This window comes from Podarcis gaigeae (genome assembly GCF_964106915.1).
Source record: "Podarcis gaigeae genome assembly, chromosome: 9".
NCBI classification, from domain to species: domain Eukaryota; kingdom Metazoa; phylum Chordata; class Lepidosauria; order Squamata; family Lacertidae; genus Podarcis; species Podarcis gaigeae.
The window spans coordinates 52,262,670-52,280,646 of record NC_139685.1 but is presented as its reverse complement, the minus strand read 5'-3'; the positions used below and the strand labels follow the sequence as shown (position 1 = coordinate 52,280,646).

At 39.7% G+C, this 17,977-nt stretch overlaps 1 protein-coding gene across 1 annotated transcript in view; it reads right to left on the bottom strand.

Annotated features, from left to right (window-relative positions):
- Positions 1-17,977, bottom strand: part of SEC24D (SEC24 homolog D, COPII coat complex component) — a 64,357-nt gene that overhangs the window by 33,978 nt on the left and 12,402 nt on the right. The window contains exons 6-9 of the mRNA XM_083756403.1: positions 16,100-16,221; positions 14,661-14,772; positions 12,690-12,817; positions 575-713 (exon numbers count right to left, since the gene is read on the bottom strand). Coding sequence (XP_083612529.1) covers positions 575-713; positions 12,690-12,817; positions 14,661-14,772; positions 16,100-16,221 — 501 coding nt within the window. The remainder of the gene's footprint in view (positions 1-574; positions 714-12,689; positions 12,818-14,660; positions 14,773-16,099; positions 16,222-17,977) is intronic.

Here is a 17,977-nt window from a genome sequence, read left to right as displayed (position 1 = left end):
AAGGACAGATAGTCATAACCAATGCCTAAGCAACCACTCAATTTTTTTTTGTACTTTGAATAAATTTGTGGCCAAAATTATGCCAAAAACCTTAAACAAAAATTGATGTGTGAAGTGTGAATTTTTTGGGGGTGGCATTGTGGGACTCAACACGCAACTATTTTCCTGGATCAAATGGTTAAGTAATTCCATTCTGATATCCAGGATGACACAAGGAAAGTCCATAGCAAAATTAGGTCTAAAAGAGCATGAAGACCACATATAAAAATTCTGATGTACGAGTCATTCAGCAATTCAGGTTCACACGAAGTTAAGCATTTAGTATATATTTTTTTAAAAAATCCATCATGTAGTTTTAGCAAGATTCAGATCCTTACTTTGGAATGCAACCTTGGGCTCACTTACTTTCTTAGGTATCTAAATTAATGTGACTTTCAAGTCAATGCAGATTGGCCTGAAAATGAAACAAAGTCTTCAAAAACTTACTTTAAAAAATAAAAATAAAGACCAAAGTAGTTTCACATTTGCTTAGAAAATGGCTTCCATTATTTCAAAATAAATAAGTACTACTTACCATCGTTCACACAGTTACAAAATCCACACTGATATCGTCTTCCACCCTCAATGAACTGCATGAAGGGGCACATATAAGCCTTGCACCTGTTGCATCGAATAGGTCCTGTTTCACCATGATTTACCACATAAAGGGGTGTCTACGGAGAATTAAAAAAACCACTTAGCTGCAGATTAAACAAGATCACTAAACTACCAAAGCACCAATCAATTTCGAATTGTTGCTGGTTTCGTATTCTTATTTGGAGGTAGCCCTTAAACCACAGTTTCTCAGGCTGGATCTACACAGATATAAAAAAAACGCTATGAAAATGCTACAAAAAGCCCCACTATAAAATATATATGCAATTTGCCATTGAGCTCCACAGGGTCATCTGGTGTCACATTTTTATAACACATTTGTAACGTTATCATTGCAGCTGTGTAGCCGGGTCCTCGGTTTGGATCGCCTGGGAAACTGTGGTTTGAGAAACCAGGATTTCTTTGCCAAAACCTGCTGCGCAATGAGAGTATGAAAGGGAAATGGTAAAGGAGCACCTGGATCATTCTCAACAAGGGTTTTTATGTTAGAGCCAAGCCAGAGCATTGATTCATAAATACATCTTCTTCACATCCTGACTGTGTGAAGAAAATGGTGTTCTCACTAATTCACAAACCGTGCTTATCTTTTTCCTGTTACTTAACTGAAGCAAGTGAAAGGAAATCTAAGATCACCGCATGCTAACTCTTTACAATGGAGAAGTTCTAGATTACCAATCAAGTTTACTGAAGCATTATGTATAATTACAAGGGAACAATACAGTTAGCTAAGCACGTGCGACTCAAAGTTACCTTATTTTAAAGGCAGCATTAAGCACAAATCTCTCCCACTGAAACAAGTGGGATTTAAAAATGCTTAACTTTGGCTGGATCATACCTACTGTAAACAAACATTTAAGCCACTAACCCCACATAATTGTGTAGGATAAGAGTGATAATATATAGTTGGAAGTAAGTTCCATTGATTATAGTGTCTCTTCTAAGAAATGTGCATGGCCCACACAAAATGTTTTTTTTAAATTAATTTGCTCTCTTTTACTGTTGAGAATGCTTTGTCTAATTTATTTTTTGCTAGTTCACACTGTGTACAAGTTTGTTATTCGTTTCAATAAATGTTTCTCCCAGTATTAGTTTTCAGTCTTCCCAAAAACCTTTTTGCAAAATATGATTGCATGTGTGCTAAATACTATCTCCTCTACCAAAGTTTTAAAACAGAAGAGCTTCCTTTTGTATGTTGTTGGGCTCCAACTCTCATCGGCTCCAGAGAGCATAGCCAAGATCAATAATGATGGGAATTATAGTCCAACATCCAAAGAACATGTTGGCTACCCCTGTTTTAAAATGCTACTTTGATATGACAATTCACCAAGAATGTCACACTACAATGAACATTTCTTCATTTTTGAAAACATAACCTGTTACCAGTAAACCAAATTGAACAATCCAACAAAAAGTATGCTTAACATTTTGCTATTTAACAAGATACATTCTGGGGTGGGAGAAGAAGAATAGCTCTTGAAATGTTTTCATCGTGTAATGGGAATTTAGCAGTAAAACTTCTGCCGGCGAAAAACAAATTTCTGCGCTTTGATATAAAACGTCAAAGAGCAATTTTTCCAGACCAATGCTACAATCCAGATTAGATAGTATATATGGATCTCTCTTTGAAGCTGAAAAAAAAACAAGCCTCTTTTAAACTGACGAAAGTTTGCCTTTTCAGCATTGGGAGTCACAAATATTATGTCTCTGAACCATTGCCCAAAGAATTAAGCATTCATGATGGATAGCCTTCATATATTTCAGTGGCAGAATGGAAACAGAAGTTAATAAGGATATAAATAATTTGAAATGAATGGAGCAGAGGTTTGCAACAGCAATATTTAGTAGCCCCCACCCCCAATCTTCCAGAGAAGATTTTATGGGTGCCCAGGGGACTGCAAGCAGGGGAGGGGCATCCAATCCACCAACTATGTCTGTTCCACCGGCATATGAACACAGATTTTACCCTATGTCTATAATCCTACATACAATACTTATGAACAAACTCCACTAAACTTAGCAAGCCTTACTAATTGGTATGACAGATTTGGACAGGGTTAAGTATTTATTTTGTGCTGGATTGTGCCCAACACACAAATAGTTTGGTTAGAGATGATGAGGGTTGTTTCATTAATTTCCTTATACATGCAAATATGTATTTTTCCCATACATATTTTCTTGTTGGGATACTGCTTTGCAATGGACAATGAACCTCAGTGAACTTGTAAAGGTGAAAAGGGAAACTGTAATAAACACATCATCTTCAAAGTGTCTCCAGAAACCAGAAGGCTCAACATACAAATAAGAATGCTCATAAAAGTCGTTGGTTAAGGTTAGGAACTTGCAGACATATTTTTTTTTCCTTGCCTGTATCCAATTTATTGCTACAGACAGGTTTAGTAAAAGGAAAACAAATCAGCTTGGTTTTTTATCATCATATTTGGAGTGGGTTGCCCCACTTTCCTTTCTTGCTGCGTCCCTAAGGAGGCAAAATTAGCACTGTGTGTTTTTAAATAGTTTTGTATTCAATTTCTTCCTTTTTTAGATGTCAGCAGTACTAAATTAGAATACAGGCATTCAAAGGAAACACCCACACTGTCTTTCTATAGCGCAACCAGAGTAAAACTAGAAGCAATAGGGGTTTTTTGTGTGAGTGGGAGTGTTATCATATAATCAGAGCTGCCACAGCATCACCCATTTAAACTAAGTTAAATGTGTAAATACATGCAAGCTGCTCTGCAATAAGATTAAAATGCCACTCATTGCAGTAATTATCTAGTTACCCCCAAAATAGTACCGTTCCACTTTCATGTTTTTAGGAAATCACTTACTCTAGTAATGTCCTATTCATTTTAAATCTACACTCCTCAACGTTAGATTGCCATCATGGTTGTTAGAAGCAATTATTTTGGTTGAGTTTTATGGTTCCTTGAAGTCATCCCCTTCTGGATTTTAAACTAAGGCTTTTTGCTTCAATATTTCCAATGACAACACAAGTAATACCAAATCAACAACCTGTATAAAAATGTTTTCTACGAATTCAGATCTATGGCCAGCAGCTTCTTTTTTGATGATTACATATGAGATTTAAAATTAATTTTAAGCCTACAGTAATAAGGCAACAATTTTGTATGCATGATTGTCATTTCACTCATCCTAGTAAATTGATAACAATGCACACATATCTTATTGAATTGACTAAAATGTGGTACACGCATTGTACTCATACTGGGGTGGGGTGAGGAAATAATTTAATTCTCCTGTGAGAATAAAAGTGATGTGTGGATTTTGGAACACACACTTTTTAATCCACCATACTCTCTGTAGGTGGCACTGTGTACTAGGAGATATTGAGGGCCTGTGCTTATTGTTAAATCTTAAGCAACCAGTAAAATTTGTAGTGCCCCCAGAGTAAAGTAGGATACTTTTTTCCTAATCAGATTGGTAAATGCCACACATGTATTGCTAATTTTCTCATATTTATATTGTATACAAATGCTCATCCTAGAACAGTTAAAGTGCATTTACAACTGATACTATTTACACAATTTTGTATCTAATTAACATTAAAAACAAGTTATGGTTCCAGACACACCATACATTTAAAGTACATTGCTTCCACCATATAATCCCTCGCAATGCTACAATTTACAGAAGCCTTCACAAATTACAGTTCCCAGGATTCTCTGGAGGAATGAGGCATATACGGCTCGGGTTAACAATTTGTGTGGCATTGTTCCTACATGTATCATATAAGATGAAGGCCATCAAACTTGGATTCACAGCCTCTTCTGCCTTAGAATTCTGAGGCAAATGGTGGTGACGAGAGGAAATTCTAGGCCTAAAAGGCAAAATAAAAATCGGCAAATCGCCAGGTCTGAATTATATTCACCTGAAATTTCTCAACAAATTCAAATGTGAAATTGAGGCTCCTCTAGCAAAAGTATGTAACTTGCCCCTAAGAGCAGGCTTCATATATGAAGACTATAAAGTGACCAAAGTAACACCAATTTTTAAAAAGAAATCTAGGAGGGATTATAGAAATTACAGCCTAGTTAACTTAATGTCTGGAAAACTGGTGGAAAGTGTTGTTAAAGATAAAATAATGAAGCATATAGAAGAACAAGCCTTGCTAAAGCAGAACCAGCATTGCTTCTTCAAGGGTAAGTCCTGTATGACTAAGGTACTTTAGTTCTTTGAAAGTGTTAACAACCATATAGATAGAGGTGAACTTGTTGGCACAGTGTACTTGGACTTTCAAAGAGCTTTGAAAAAAGTACCTCACCAAAGACTCTTGAGTAAGCTTAACAGTCATAGGATAAAGGGAAAGGTCCTTTAATGGATCAGAAACTGGTTACTTAACAGGATGCAAAACAAAGGAATAAATGGATAGTTCTCTCAATGAAGGAATATAGAAAGCGGAGTCCCCAAGGGTTGATATTGAGACCCATGTTTTTTAATGTATTCATAAATGATCCAGGGTTAGGAGTAAGCAGTAAGGTGTCGAGGCTTGCTGGTGATACTAAATTGTTCAGGGCTATTAAAACAGTCACACTGGCCACATGACCCGGAAGTGTCTGCGGACGGTGCCGGCTCACGGCCTCTAGAGCAAGATGAGCACGCAACCCTAGAGTCGGACACGACTGGCCCGTACTGGCCTTTACCTATTAAAACGGTAGCAGCAGCAGCAATAGCATATTGTGGCAAACTCCCCTTAATTTCACATATACACTGGCAGTGGCTGACAAGGAATAATACATTGGGATCAAAGAAGCTAGCTTGATGAAGATGTTGAGCACCCAGTGCTCAAAGCTGTGAGAAAGGCAAATTCCATTAAGAAAAGGAACTGAAGCCACCAACTTGGATGACTAAAAGAAGTATAGATATATTCATAAAGATAAAGGCTATCAGTGGCTACTAGCCATGATGGCTATTGCTCTGGCTTCTCATTAGAATCATAGAATCATAGAATCATAGAGTTGGAAGAGACCACAAGGGCCATCGAGTCCAACCCCCCGCCAAGCAGGAAACACCATCAGAGCACTCCTGACATATGGTTGTCAAGCCTCTGCTTAAAGACCTCCAAAGAAGGAGACTCCACCACACTCCTTGGCAGCAAATTCCACTGTCGAACAGCTCTTACTGTCAGGAAGTTCTTCCTAATGTTTAGGTGGAATCTTTTTTCTTGTAGTTTGGAACCATTGCTCCGTGTCCGCTTCTCTGGAGCAGCAGAAAATACCAGCTACTAGAAACTGCAGGAGGGGAGAGTACTATTGCGCTTGACTCCTGCTTATGGGCTTCCCATAGGCATGTGTGTGGCCACTGGGAGAACAGGATCCTGAACTAGATGAGCCATTGGACTGATCCAGCAGGCTCTTATGTTCTTAGAATATGGTAGCATTGGTCAGAATGACATCATCATATATGTGACATCATGTGACATTTATAAATTAGATGAAGTGATTCTGGTGAAAACTGCCTTAGTGGTCAACGATTTTCTTACTGTATGTTGCAATTTAACAATGTGTGAATGCTGTTAAGACAAAGATGACCCCATCCCAAGAACACCCAACACAAATTTTCCTCACATCCATCATTTGAGGTAAGAAGTAACAGAGGCATGCCTGGGCGGTCAACATGTTCACAGATGTCAAGTGATAATGTCACTTTCTATGTCACCCGCCTAGCATGAAATAAAAAAGGCAAATAAAACCCTTTTACCTTAAATCCACAGAACAAAGCCAAGGGAACCAAGACAACATTGGCCAATGCATGAAACTGAAGGTTTATTATCACATTCCATTGTCAAAGACACCATTTTAATTAGGATTGTGGCATCTATAGAATTGGCGCCATAAGCCAGATGTGAGTGACCTTCAGTATTTTTTTTAAGAAGTTGCACGGCTATGTAATTATGCAAAATTTGTCATTTTTGAAGATCCATGCAACTAAAACCTTCAAAATCATCTGGATCTGGCTGTTTTTAGATAATGGGATGAGACAATGCATTGAACCAACAATTGGTTGTACTATGACACAGCAGGGAATACATGTAATAAAGTCATTAACAATATTCTAGTATTACAACTTTTCTTTAAGTAGATATTGCAAATGCATTGTACAATGCATGATTAACAAATACAAAGTCCATTTTCAAAAAAGAATTAAAACAGGCCAAGTCCTCTGCTTTCTACAATATCTTATATGTGTACATCTTCACAAGACAACGTTTTTATTTTTGTAATTCTGTGTAGTTCTCTCTCTCTCTCTCTCTCTCTCTCTCTCTCTCTCTCTCTCTGTCACACACACACACTCTTACAAATGTATGGTGTGCTTGGTATTGACAGCAGCGTAGAATACCACAAATTCTAGTGATTGTGGAGTCCAAGGGGAGAATGCCTGAATTAACAAGACAAAGTACATGCAACTACTTCTCAGCTTTGAAGTGCTGAACTGTTATTTGGATGATAGGCCACACTGTTTATCAAGGGAAGGTCAGTAGTCAGGATTAACCAATGATGGAAGCAGAAACATGAAATGGAATGCACGATGATAATCAAGAAACTGTACTTAGACAACATGTCTCCAAAATGTCAGTGAACAGAAGCAATCAGAATGCAGGAACTGAAAGGAAAGAAATTTAACAAAGCTTGTATGCAGAACTGATGGGTAATTGCTACTTTAATAAGAGAGTTATAGTTTTAACTTTGTATCAGAAGGTCATGACAACAATTTACAGCAAAGTCTCTGCTTCCATACCAAGCATTTGCCTTCCATGGCTTTCATTCAGGGCTGAACTGATGTGGTTAGATTACTGACATTTGCAGCCGTCCATATAGAACTAACAGAATACCATGTATCTGTGATTTTGTACAAACCATTACACAAGGGTTCTGAGAAAATTTGCAAGGAAGTTTCTAATTTCTGCTCCAAACACAATCACTGTTTGTTTCCCATTGGCATAAAGAATATTTTCTGTTAACTAAAAGCTTATTCTGTACCCTTCATTCTTTGCATCCATTCAAGCCTGCCCAGCAAAAGAGCCCAATATTAATTTGGTTTCCTTGATGCTTTAAACACATTCAGGAAATAATTCCTATGCCTATAATGGGACATACATGAAGTAAGGCTAACACACACCCCAAATTGCTAACTTCAGTTTTCAAAAATAGATGTATTGTAGAAAAAATATAAGTAAAATATTATCAGAAATTTATAAGATATAACAAAAACTTATCTGTATAAATCTGGGTCTCTCAAAGGTCAGTAGTGTGCCCCTGAGGTCTGGGCCATAGGCAGCTGCCTAGTTGGTCTAATGATAGCACCACCCCTGCATATATGGTCCCCAAAATAGTATTTTCATACTGAAAGTGGGGTTCATAGATTCAAAATTCTGTTCTATCATATAACAAACTCATACTCTCTTCTCCCATTAAGAAAACAGGATTAGTGACTAGATATACAGGAAAGTGTCTGAGAACAGGAAGCGTTGATCACTTTGCAGATCTAAAGTGTCAACTTTATATTTTATCATAAATAAATCAAAATTAAGAAGCAGAAGCCTATGCAGAGCAGTCAGGACTGGTGAATTATATTCAACATTAACGAGTGGGAAGGAGAGAATCATTGGGGCCTAAATAAAAGCAACAACAGCAACCCAGACAGCTATCTAGTTATTTCCCAGGAAGGCTCCTTCAGTTCCATGGAAATTAATCTTGAAATGAAACATCACCCTCAAAATGCTGAGAAGTAGGGCGTTTTAAATAGAAATGTGCTTATGTAAAGTCAGTTAAGGAGATATTTCCTTTGCACATGTAAACTCCATAAAACTTTGTATGATTCCTTGAAAACCAGTGCCTTAAATCTTCATCCGATTCAGTTTTATAAAATGTGCAAAGTCCCTCAAGGCTTGGAGAAGGGTTTACACTCTTTAATTTATGACTGCTCTTATGATCCATTTTGGCAGCAAAAGAGTGGAACACAGTTTCCATTTCAGAATATGAACTCGTCCATACTTCTCCTTGTCCTGTGCCTAGAAAGCACGGATCTAAGTGCTTTTCTGCTTGTCTCTTGCTTCCTAGGCACAGGTCCAAGAGGTTTTGCGTTAGCCACACAGCTTTCCCCTGGAAAATATGCTGTTTATCACTGAATTGAAACAAACAGCAATCCTCAGAAAACCTGACTGCTGTATGTTCCAATCCAGATGCAAACTGCGGGTTTTCCTGGGGAAAAGCGGTAGGGCAAATGGAGGTGCAGACGAGCCCACTAAAATAAAGGACAAAAAAACCCCACATTGTCATATAATTGCCAGAGCAAAAAAACAACAACAAACAAATGAAAATCACAGGAGCTGTTCTGTATTTGTTGAGTGGGAAGCAAGACCTTTTGTCAACTAGCTTTCCCCTGGTGCAGAATTGCAATTGCTACCTTTAGGTTAGTTTTGAAGGGTGGCACATTGACACTTGGCCATTCAATGAGTGCTTAAATAGAACTGTACAGCTGAATTGAAATACTGCATACACATTTGATGCAGCCAGTGGTTGGGCAGAGCTGTCTTCCTGTCACTGGTGATGTTTGCAATTTACCAGGATAGGGTGAAGCAGCGGTGAGGTGCTTCCCCCCCCCCCACACACTTTAGTGGCTAGCTTAGGGAATGTAGAGCAGGTTGCACAGCGGACAGTTCTGTTGTCCAACACCTCACTGCCACTCTGTGCCCCCAGCATCCACTGCCTAATACGACTAGCTCATTCTGCCCAATGGTAAAGCCTGTCCTTGTGACTAAGACCACAGCCCTTACCTACTCATTTTACCCAAAGAGGGCTAAAACCCAGCCTGCACATTTTTACTTTCTTTAGATTCAGACATGAACGAAGATCTTGACCAGCTCAAAGAGAACCAGGGTGCTATTTAGTTCAGCACTCTGATGCAAAGCGTTCCAACCATCCATCGACCTAGGCAATTCAGATGAGCCACAGTGCACTAGAAACAGAGAGCAGGTGCACTGTAGAAAGTCCTGGCCCACAAAAATGAAAAAGAACAACAACCACAAAATAAACACTGAGGTTTGTCACTAATATGATCAACTTTCCACCACAAAATTTCCTTCCTGTTGCAAGTTTAGCAGCTCTGTATGTGAGCAAAGACCATCGAGTGAAGGTCTGTACACACAACAAGGGAGCCGATGTTTGTCCACAGACAGTTTTTCTGGGTCATGTGGCCAGCATGACTAAGCCGCTTCTGGCGAAACCAGGGCAGCGCTCAGAAACACAGTTTACCCTCCCGCCGGAGCGGTACCTATTTATCTACTTGCACTTTGACGTGCTTTCGAACTGTTAGGTTGGCAGGAACTGGGACCAAGTAACGGGAGCTCACCCCATCGCGGGGATTCGAACCGCCGACCTTCCAATCGGCAAGCCCTAGGTTCGGTGGTTTAGACTACAGCGCCACCTGCATCATCATAATAAATAATAATAATAATAATAATAATAATAATAATAATAATAGCAGCCATCATTAATCTGAAAGGTCTGGATTAATAAATGCTAATAGGTATGGGAGTAAAGGTCAGAATAGGAATGGAAAATCCTATGAAATAGGGTGCCTTCAAAGATCACTACACTGTTCAGACCAGCCTCAGCTACAGAATGCTATGTCTCTTCAAACTCTGGTATTATGCTAGTGAAACCTGCAGTATGTAAGAGGTACTGGGGCTTATGACAATTTACACTATGAACCACTTAAGTTCCAAGACCTTCTCTTATTCTATTTACTTCCCTCTTTTGAAATTTTATCCTCTATTAGAGACATCTTACACAAATAATGAAATCTAATCTATAGGAATATATTTATGTTACTTATATGTAATCCACACCCTAAATGTCCCAGGTGAGACACATAATAAACATGAAAACCAATAACAATACCCGCTTAACTTTCAACTTACCGTATCTCCTGCCAAAGTGCATTTTACCATTTGTAATAAGATCACAAGGGAGGGGGATCATTTGCTAGCAATCCAAGCTCTTTTTAGACATTTTAAACAAACATACATATATTATCTGGAATTGGAATAAGATTTTTGAATTTGTAGAATGTTACCTCTAGCCAAGATAATATTAGTGGCAAGTAACATAAAATGTTAAACAAAGATCATCTGGTTTATCCAGGCTTGGCAAATAGTCATACATCTCCAAAACAAACTTGCAGAACGCCTGGCCTAGCATGATAGCTGCTGGCTTTTATTTTTATAGTCTGTTGCTAAAGCAGTGGTCGGCTAAAAATATATTCTGTCAAACAATGATATCGTATTCTCAAAGAAATACCCTATAAATACCCCTGATAGGTCATCCCTATTGGAGCAAGGAAAACAAAAAGAAATTCAGTTGATGAATATAGAAGCAATCTGTATAGACAAGGTTCTGAAATACAGAACTACAGACAGCAATATAGTTACAGTGGTGCCTCGCAAGACGAAAAGAATCCGTTCCGCGATTCTCTTCGTCTAGCGGTTTTTTCGTCTTGCGAAGCAAGCCCATTGACAGCTTAGCGGATTAGCGTTATTAGCGGTCTAGCGGCTTTTAGCGATCAGCTGTTAAGCGGCTTATCAGCGGAACAGCTGATAAGCGGCTTAGCGGCTTAGGAAAGGGGGAGGAAAAGCAAAAAAAACCCGCGGGAACTCGCAAGATTTTTTCGTCTTGCGAAGCAACCCCATAGAGAAATTCGTTTAGCGAAGTGCCTCCAAAACGGAAAACCCTTTCGTCTAGCGGGTTTTCCGTCTTGCGAGGCGTTCGTCTTGCGGGGCACCACTGTATAAGTGTTTGAGTAGAAATTATTTCTTCAAAGAATTCTTCACACCCAGCACATCCTTGTACACCCAAAATTGGATCCATAAGATGGTTGCCACAATCCAATGCTGTTGTTTTTTGTATGGAGTTCTCATAAACATGGAGAGCTGTAATGTTTATTTCAGTTGAACACCAAATCGCTTTATTTGAAATGAACAGAACAGCCTGGATCCACAAGTGTTCTGTGTGGACATCTTTATCTAAATATTCATCAATACATCATTCAATTAAAAAAAAATACTTTTAGAATTTGTGTGTGAAGAGCCAAGGAATTACAGGTCAAAGTCTCTTAATGGTTCACATGTGGAAACTTCATGTACATGGACTATATAGAAGACTGATAGCATCTGAAACAGCTCTTCACACTTGCCAAACCCCTCAGGTTAAAGATCAGAAGTAGATGCTTTTAATCTTCTCTTGTGGTTTGTAAATGAGAAGAGGAGGGAACCCAAGGCTCATGCAGGCTCATTCATGTAGCAGGAAACCATAATTTCGTCAAGAAGTCCAAACTTAGGAAACTGAGGTTTATTCAAATCAGGTTTCCCCAACATGGTGCCCTCCAGATGTTGTTAGACTACAACCATCATAAGCTAGTCAACATGACCAGTGGTTAGAGATAAAAACTATGGTTTAGCAAGAACAAGTCAGGATAAAACTGTCCATGTAGCTTCGTTCATGCAATTAGAAAGTATTCTCCCTATTATATCTAAACCTTAAGGCCATAGAATCAATCTTTAGTTTTCTACTTTCCTCATCTTTTCATCATTTTGACTTTGTTCTCTTATAGACTAAGTAGTTGTTTCATCTTAGTATATTATAAAAAGATACATTTGTAATGGGTATGCATTTTTTTATATCTTTGAATAAGTATAAATAAATAAGATTCTGAACACTCTGTGCCTGCATGTTAAAGTTCAAAGATGGCTCTCCTTGACAATTGCATCTCAAGACATTTATTGTGATAATAGGTTACGAGAATTCAACAGATCCTCCTTGATGATACCATGAACTTACAATTTGTAAAACAAGAGACCCAGTTTCATAGATACTTTCTCCACACAGATTGGTCTTTCCTGTCAAAGGATGATCATTCCCCCAGACCAAGGGTCAATCCCAGCTGAATTCAAAGCCATTGAAAACCTTAACTTGTGAACAAAAACATTTCCTCTCAGAGCTTCAGTTTTATTCTTTTACCTCATTTGATGGAACATTAGCAAACGGTTTGATGATAGCAGCTAACGGAATTTGAGCCTGTTTCGCCAGATCTGAAGATGAGGGAAAGCAGTATGTGGTACATCGAATGAAGCGAGGGCTGGCATTACCTAGGACATTCAAAACAATGGCAAGATTTGATGAAGTAAAATAAATTAAAATAAGCATGTTTAGGGCTAATTAAAAGCAACTTATAATTCTTATAATGAGACAGAAGTTCATCACATAACATTTTTGAGCAGGAAAAGGAGAGGTTGCAGGGTGGGAAAGTTTCTCAAAACTGCTTCCTCAACTTTTTCCACCAATGCCACTTGTTTTGTGGTCTGAGCTGTAATAACTGCACTCCATGCTCTCTGGCTGATGTTTTAAATCCACAAGTTTCCAGAGTGAGAGCAGGAAGTATTATGGTCACTTGGCCTTGGCTTCATGCCAAAGCCGCGTCATCACTTTGTGTTGTCAGGAAGCCAAATTGGAGAGGGGGCAATGCATGCTGCTCTCTCTGGAAAACTTGTGGATCAAAAAAGGTGTGCAGTCACGGATGCTGGCAAGTTTGTGCCACAGTTTTCCATCAATAACCTTCAGAACTTCACATCTCACAATAAGTATAGAGATTGAGGCTTAGCACTCCTTAAATACAACATCTTGCTTCTTCCACTGAACTCCTTAGTAATTTCTTATACACCTTTTGATTTTTATTACGTTCTATGAAAAAGAAAATCAGGATTGCTTATGATTTAACAGCTCAAAGCATTGTCAGTTTAATGATCAAACAGTAAACACAACGGTATCATCAAATTCCAGTAATATTTTAAAATCCCAGTCAATCCTAAACAAAGAACCAACACAAACCTAGTCACTAAAAGTAATTTCAAGCAAAAAGGTTTATACAGCACCCTCCATTACCTGCATCCCACTCATGCACGACCACCTTTACACATATTAAATACATAAATAGATTGGCCTCCCCTTGCTCAGGGCTGCTGCCCAAACAAGGGAGTGCAGCCTTCAATTAACCAGTGGCATGGGGCAGGAGGCGCCTTCTCCCCCCCCCCACATCTTTTCACCCCCATCCTGATGCCAGTATTGCTGGGCACCCTTCTCACCCCTTGTTCTCTGTGGCCAGCCACTCAGCCATGTATTCACTGCAGGCAGGCAGGCTCAAAATAGGCCAGGCAGTGGCCCTGAGTGATTTCCAGGGTAAGTCCCCCCCCTCTTTCCTTCCACACACCTTCTGTATTAAAGTGGGGTGCTCCCCACTTTACAATACAGTGGTGCCTCGCTAGACGAAATTAATCCGTTCCGCGATTCTCTTCGTCTAGCGGTTTTTTCGTCTTGCGAAGCAAGCCCATTGACAGCTTAGCGGATTAGTGCTAGAGCTGTCAAGCGGCTTCCAGCGATCAGCTGTTAAGCGGCTTATCAGCGGAACAGCTGATAAGCGGCTTAGCGGCTTAGGAAAAGGGCAAAAAAAGCAAAAAAAAACCGCTGGGGGACGCAAGATTTTTTCGTCTTGTGAAGCAACCCCATAGGGAAATTCGTTTTGCGAAGCGCCTCCAAAACAGAAAAACCCTTTCGTCTAGCGGGTTTTTCGTCTTGCGAGGCGTTCGTCTTGCGGGGCACCACTGTATGTCACTTATGCATAGAGGGGCCTGGAATGTAACCTTCACATAAGTGGGGGGGGGGTGCTGCCTGTAGTCAGATGATGCTTAAAGTCAGCTTTGTCAAGGAAAATGAATTCCACAATTGTGACCATTCACCAAGAACCCATTTCTATATATTGTTGCCCTGTCCACTTGACAAACAGAGGCAACCCGCCAAAATATCTTCCTGGCCAATTTAAAAAGGCATCATAGAAATTAAACATGAACATTCCTGTCAAAAGAGAAAGAGAAAGTGAAGGAGAAAGGAAATCCAACTTCACATAGGAAATGAGGCCAAAGATGGTTTCCTATTTACCTTGATCTTGGATCACACAATCTGTAGTAACTAGAGGAGGAACTTGACCCCTGATGTTGGTAGCATAGATTTGACCTCCCCGGGACACTTTGTCATTTTCGATAACCTGGATCTTATGGATAAAATGTTTAAAATTGTAAGAAATGTGAGCTTTATGGTGGTTCAAGAATAAGGGCTTTTATGCATACAGGACAATTTCTATGTCCAGCATTTATGGACATAGATGAGGAACCTTTGGCCCTCCAGCTGTTGCTGAACTAACTCCCATAATCTCTGGCTATTGGTCATGCTTGCTAAGATTGATAGGAGATGTAGTTCAGAAACATCTGGAGGGTAAGTAGTTCCCTGCTTCTGATATAAGAGATAGGAATCCCAGGAGCCACACCCTTGTCTACTTAAATATATTGGGGGTGGTTTGCTCAGAGCTCCACACTTTGAGGAGATTTGAGGATGAACCGGAACTCTGTGTGTGGACCAAAACTGAAAAACTATACACAATTAAACTTGTTCGGAATGGTAACAGAATGTGCCTTAACTGGATTCTCCCTCAGATTTTGCAGTTTGGTTCTTCTGGAAATATTTCTGGATCAAAACTTGGAGCGAAAGGATTAAGCTGCATTCCAGAGGAGTGCCTCAGAATTTTTCCAGGAGGAAACTGAATGCGTAAACTAAAATAACTATTGTTTTGTTTTACTCCTATTTGAGAAATTGTGCTATGGTCTCGGTTACACTATTTCATCATTTCATCACACCGTTTGCAAATTAAAAAATGGGATGGGGGATATGCACCAGATTGTAGATTATAAACTGTCTCATTTAGATCCTTGCTGAAACAGACTTTGATCTGCAACAATTTTGTTATTTGTTAAAGTGTCTAAATACTTCATTGTTCTTTGGAGGAACCTACATTTCTGGGTTTTTACTGAGCCCTTTTCATTTACAAAGGTAAAATATAAATTATTTATGGACATTTGGTTGCTTTATACTGCTAAAATCCCTTGAAAAACATACAGCTTGAACTTGAACCTTAGCCTGAGGAACTGGCCGAGCCACAAAAAGTTTCACATTTCAAAGTTACATCTTTAAGTGCTAGATTAACCACAGTGGAAAGTATCCAACAAAATGCTTCCATTTTGTTGGAAGGATGCTTGTGCAATGGAACTTCTCTTCCCTCTCCTTTCCCTCTGCCCACTCCCACTCCCCTCAAACTCCAGAAGGTTGTAGGAATCCCAGAACCAATTTCAAGGGTGCATGGGCAGAGGAGAGGGAGGAGAACTTCATTTCACAGCCCAAAGTCCTAGAGCTAGCAGAAGCACTTCATTGGATACCACCCAATATTCTGTTATGCCTTACTATAATGTGGAATTGCTTGAAAGCTCCCCATTTCCCCTCTCATGCTGTTGTTTTAGCCACATTTCCTACAAGAAACTCTTACTCACCGGGCTTGGAATGGAATCAGGATCTAGTTTCTTCTGCTGTGGTCCAGCCAATTGTGCTGGACCTGATGGGAGCCCCCCTGGATAAGACAACTGTGCACCTGCCATTGGAGGACCAAAATTTCCTGGAAAAGTAATAAAATAAAATAAACCAAATTAAAGTTTTGGGGGGAGGATGTTGTTTAATATATCCTGTCGGAAGTCTTGCTTCCTAAGCGATACTTGTCCAAGTTCTTTTTATTGAAGGAGTCTTTTACTGGCCAGCTCCACACTGCCAGTTTGAAATTTCTACTCCAACCAAGGCCTGTGCATCGTCTTCTTTATATAAATGGAGTACACATATGAACAGGGGTCCAGCAGGAGAGTTTCAGTGGGCTAGATGTAAAAGAGAGAGGAGACGCTGCTTTGACTTTCAGATCTAACACTTTCCACCATTGCTGTGTTGAGAATACTAGCTAACAGACCTTGTTTAAGCTCACAGGCAATTGTTGTTGCAGCAGTGAGATTACAGTGGTACCTTGGGTTAAGTACTTAATTCGTTCCGGAGGTCCGTTCTTAACCTGAAACTGTTCTTAACCTGAAGCACCACTTTAGCTAATGGGGCCTCCTGCTGCCGCAGCGCTGCCAGAGCACGATTTCTGTTCTCATCCTGAAGCAAAGTTCTTAACCTGAGGTACTATTTCTGGGTTAGCAGAGTCTGTAACCTGAAGCGTATGTAACCTGAAGCGTCTGTAACCCGAGGTACCACTGTACAGTTTGATGTCAAACTGGACAGGCTGCTCTGGATTTCTTTTAAGGACAAACTTAATTCCAACCTATAAATACACAACCCTATTGTGCTGTATTACATTGTCATATTATCATTCCTCCAAGGAACTCAAGGTGGCCCAAATGGTTCACCACCACCCAATAACCCTCTGAGGTAGGGTTTGGCTGCAAAATTATAGCTGAGGAAGGATTTGAACCTGAGGTCACCTTGGTCTCAGTCTGACACTCATTGCTATTTTGATATTGTGGATGCTGGATTCTTTGTGTGTACTATTTAGCATAACATATGCAGCCTATTAGTCTTGAGCAATATTATGTCCCAAGCAGGAGCATTTTGGCTGGCCAGAGCCTAGCATTCTCTTCACACTACTTCCTGTTTCTTTCTAGGCATTATGTTCTAAAGGAAGAAAGAAAAAGGTTCATATGTTCGTATTGGATTCATTTGCTATTTCTGCCCAAGCAGTTGTGTGCTATCAGCTTTTAGCTTCGTCTTCAATCCTTCCCTGGTTAACTATTGGAATAAACCCCACGACACAAAAGAACAAACAATCAAGGACACGTTTACGAGGCAGAGAAAAATCTCCCTATACAGGGATGCCTTGTTCTTGCACAAAGATCAAGAAATAGAACTAGCAATACACAGAGAGCTTTGAAAACTTGGCAAGCAATTTTGGTCTAGGATTCCTGCAATGTTCCAAAGTGGTTCAAGGTAGAACACGGCCATAGCAACCTCACAAGCCACAGGGGCAACCTACATGTTACACACAGTTCCATGAAATTTGACCCTAACTTTTCTATCTTAAAAGGAAAGAGAAAAAAGCCATCACTGGAGAATAGAATTAGTAGTGGAGGAAGAACAGAGAGGGAGGGACTACTTAAAGTGTGTTCCTGCTTGCAAATTTCCTCTCAAAAATGTCCCTCTCCAATTTGCTCCACAGACATGTGTGGTCAAAAAAGCTGCCGTCAGAAGGTGAAGTTTGGAACTTAATGTTGAAGTGCAGGAAAACTGTACTTAGGGCACTTCCAGGGTGCTCACCGCTCATCCTTTCTTCAGTTCCTAATCCAACTGAAGAAACACTTTGGGCACTTCCAGATACCCTGATTGCTGAGCAT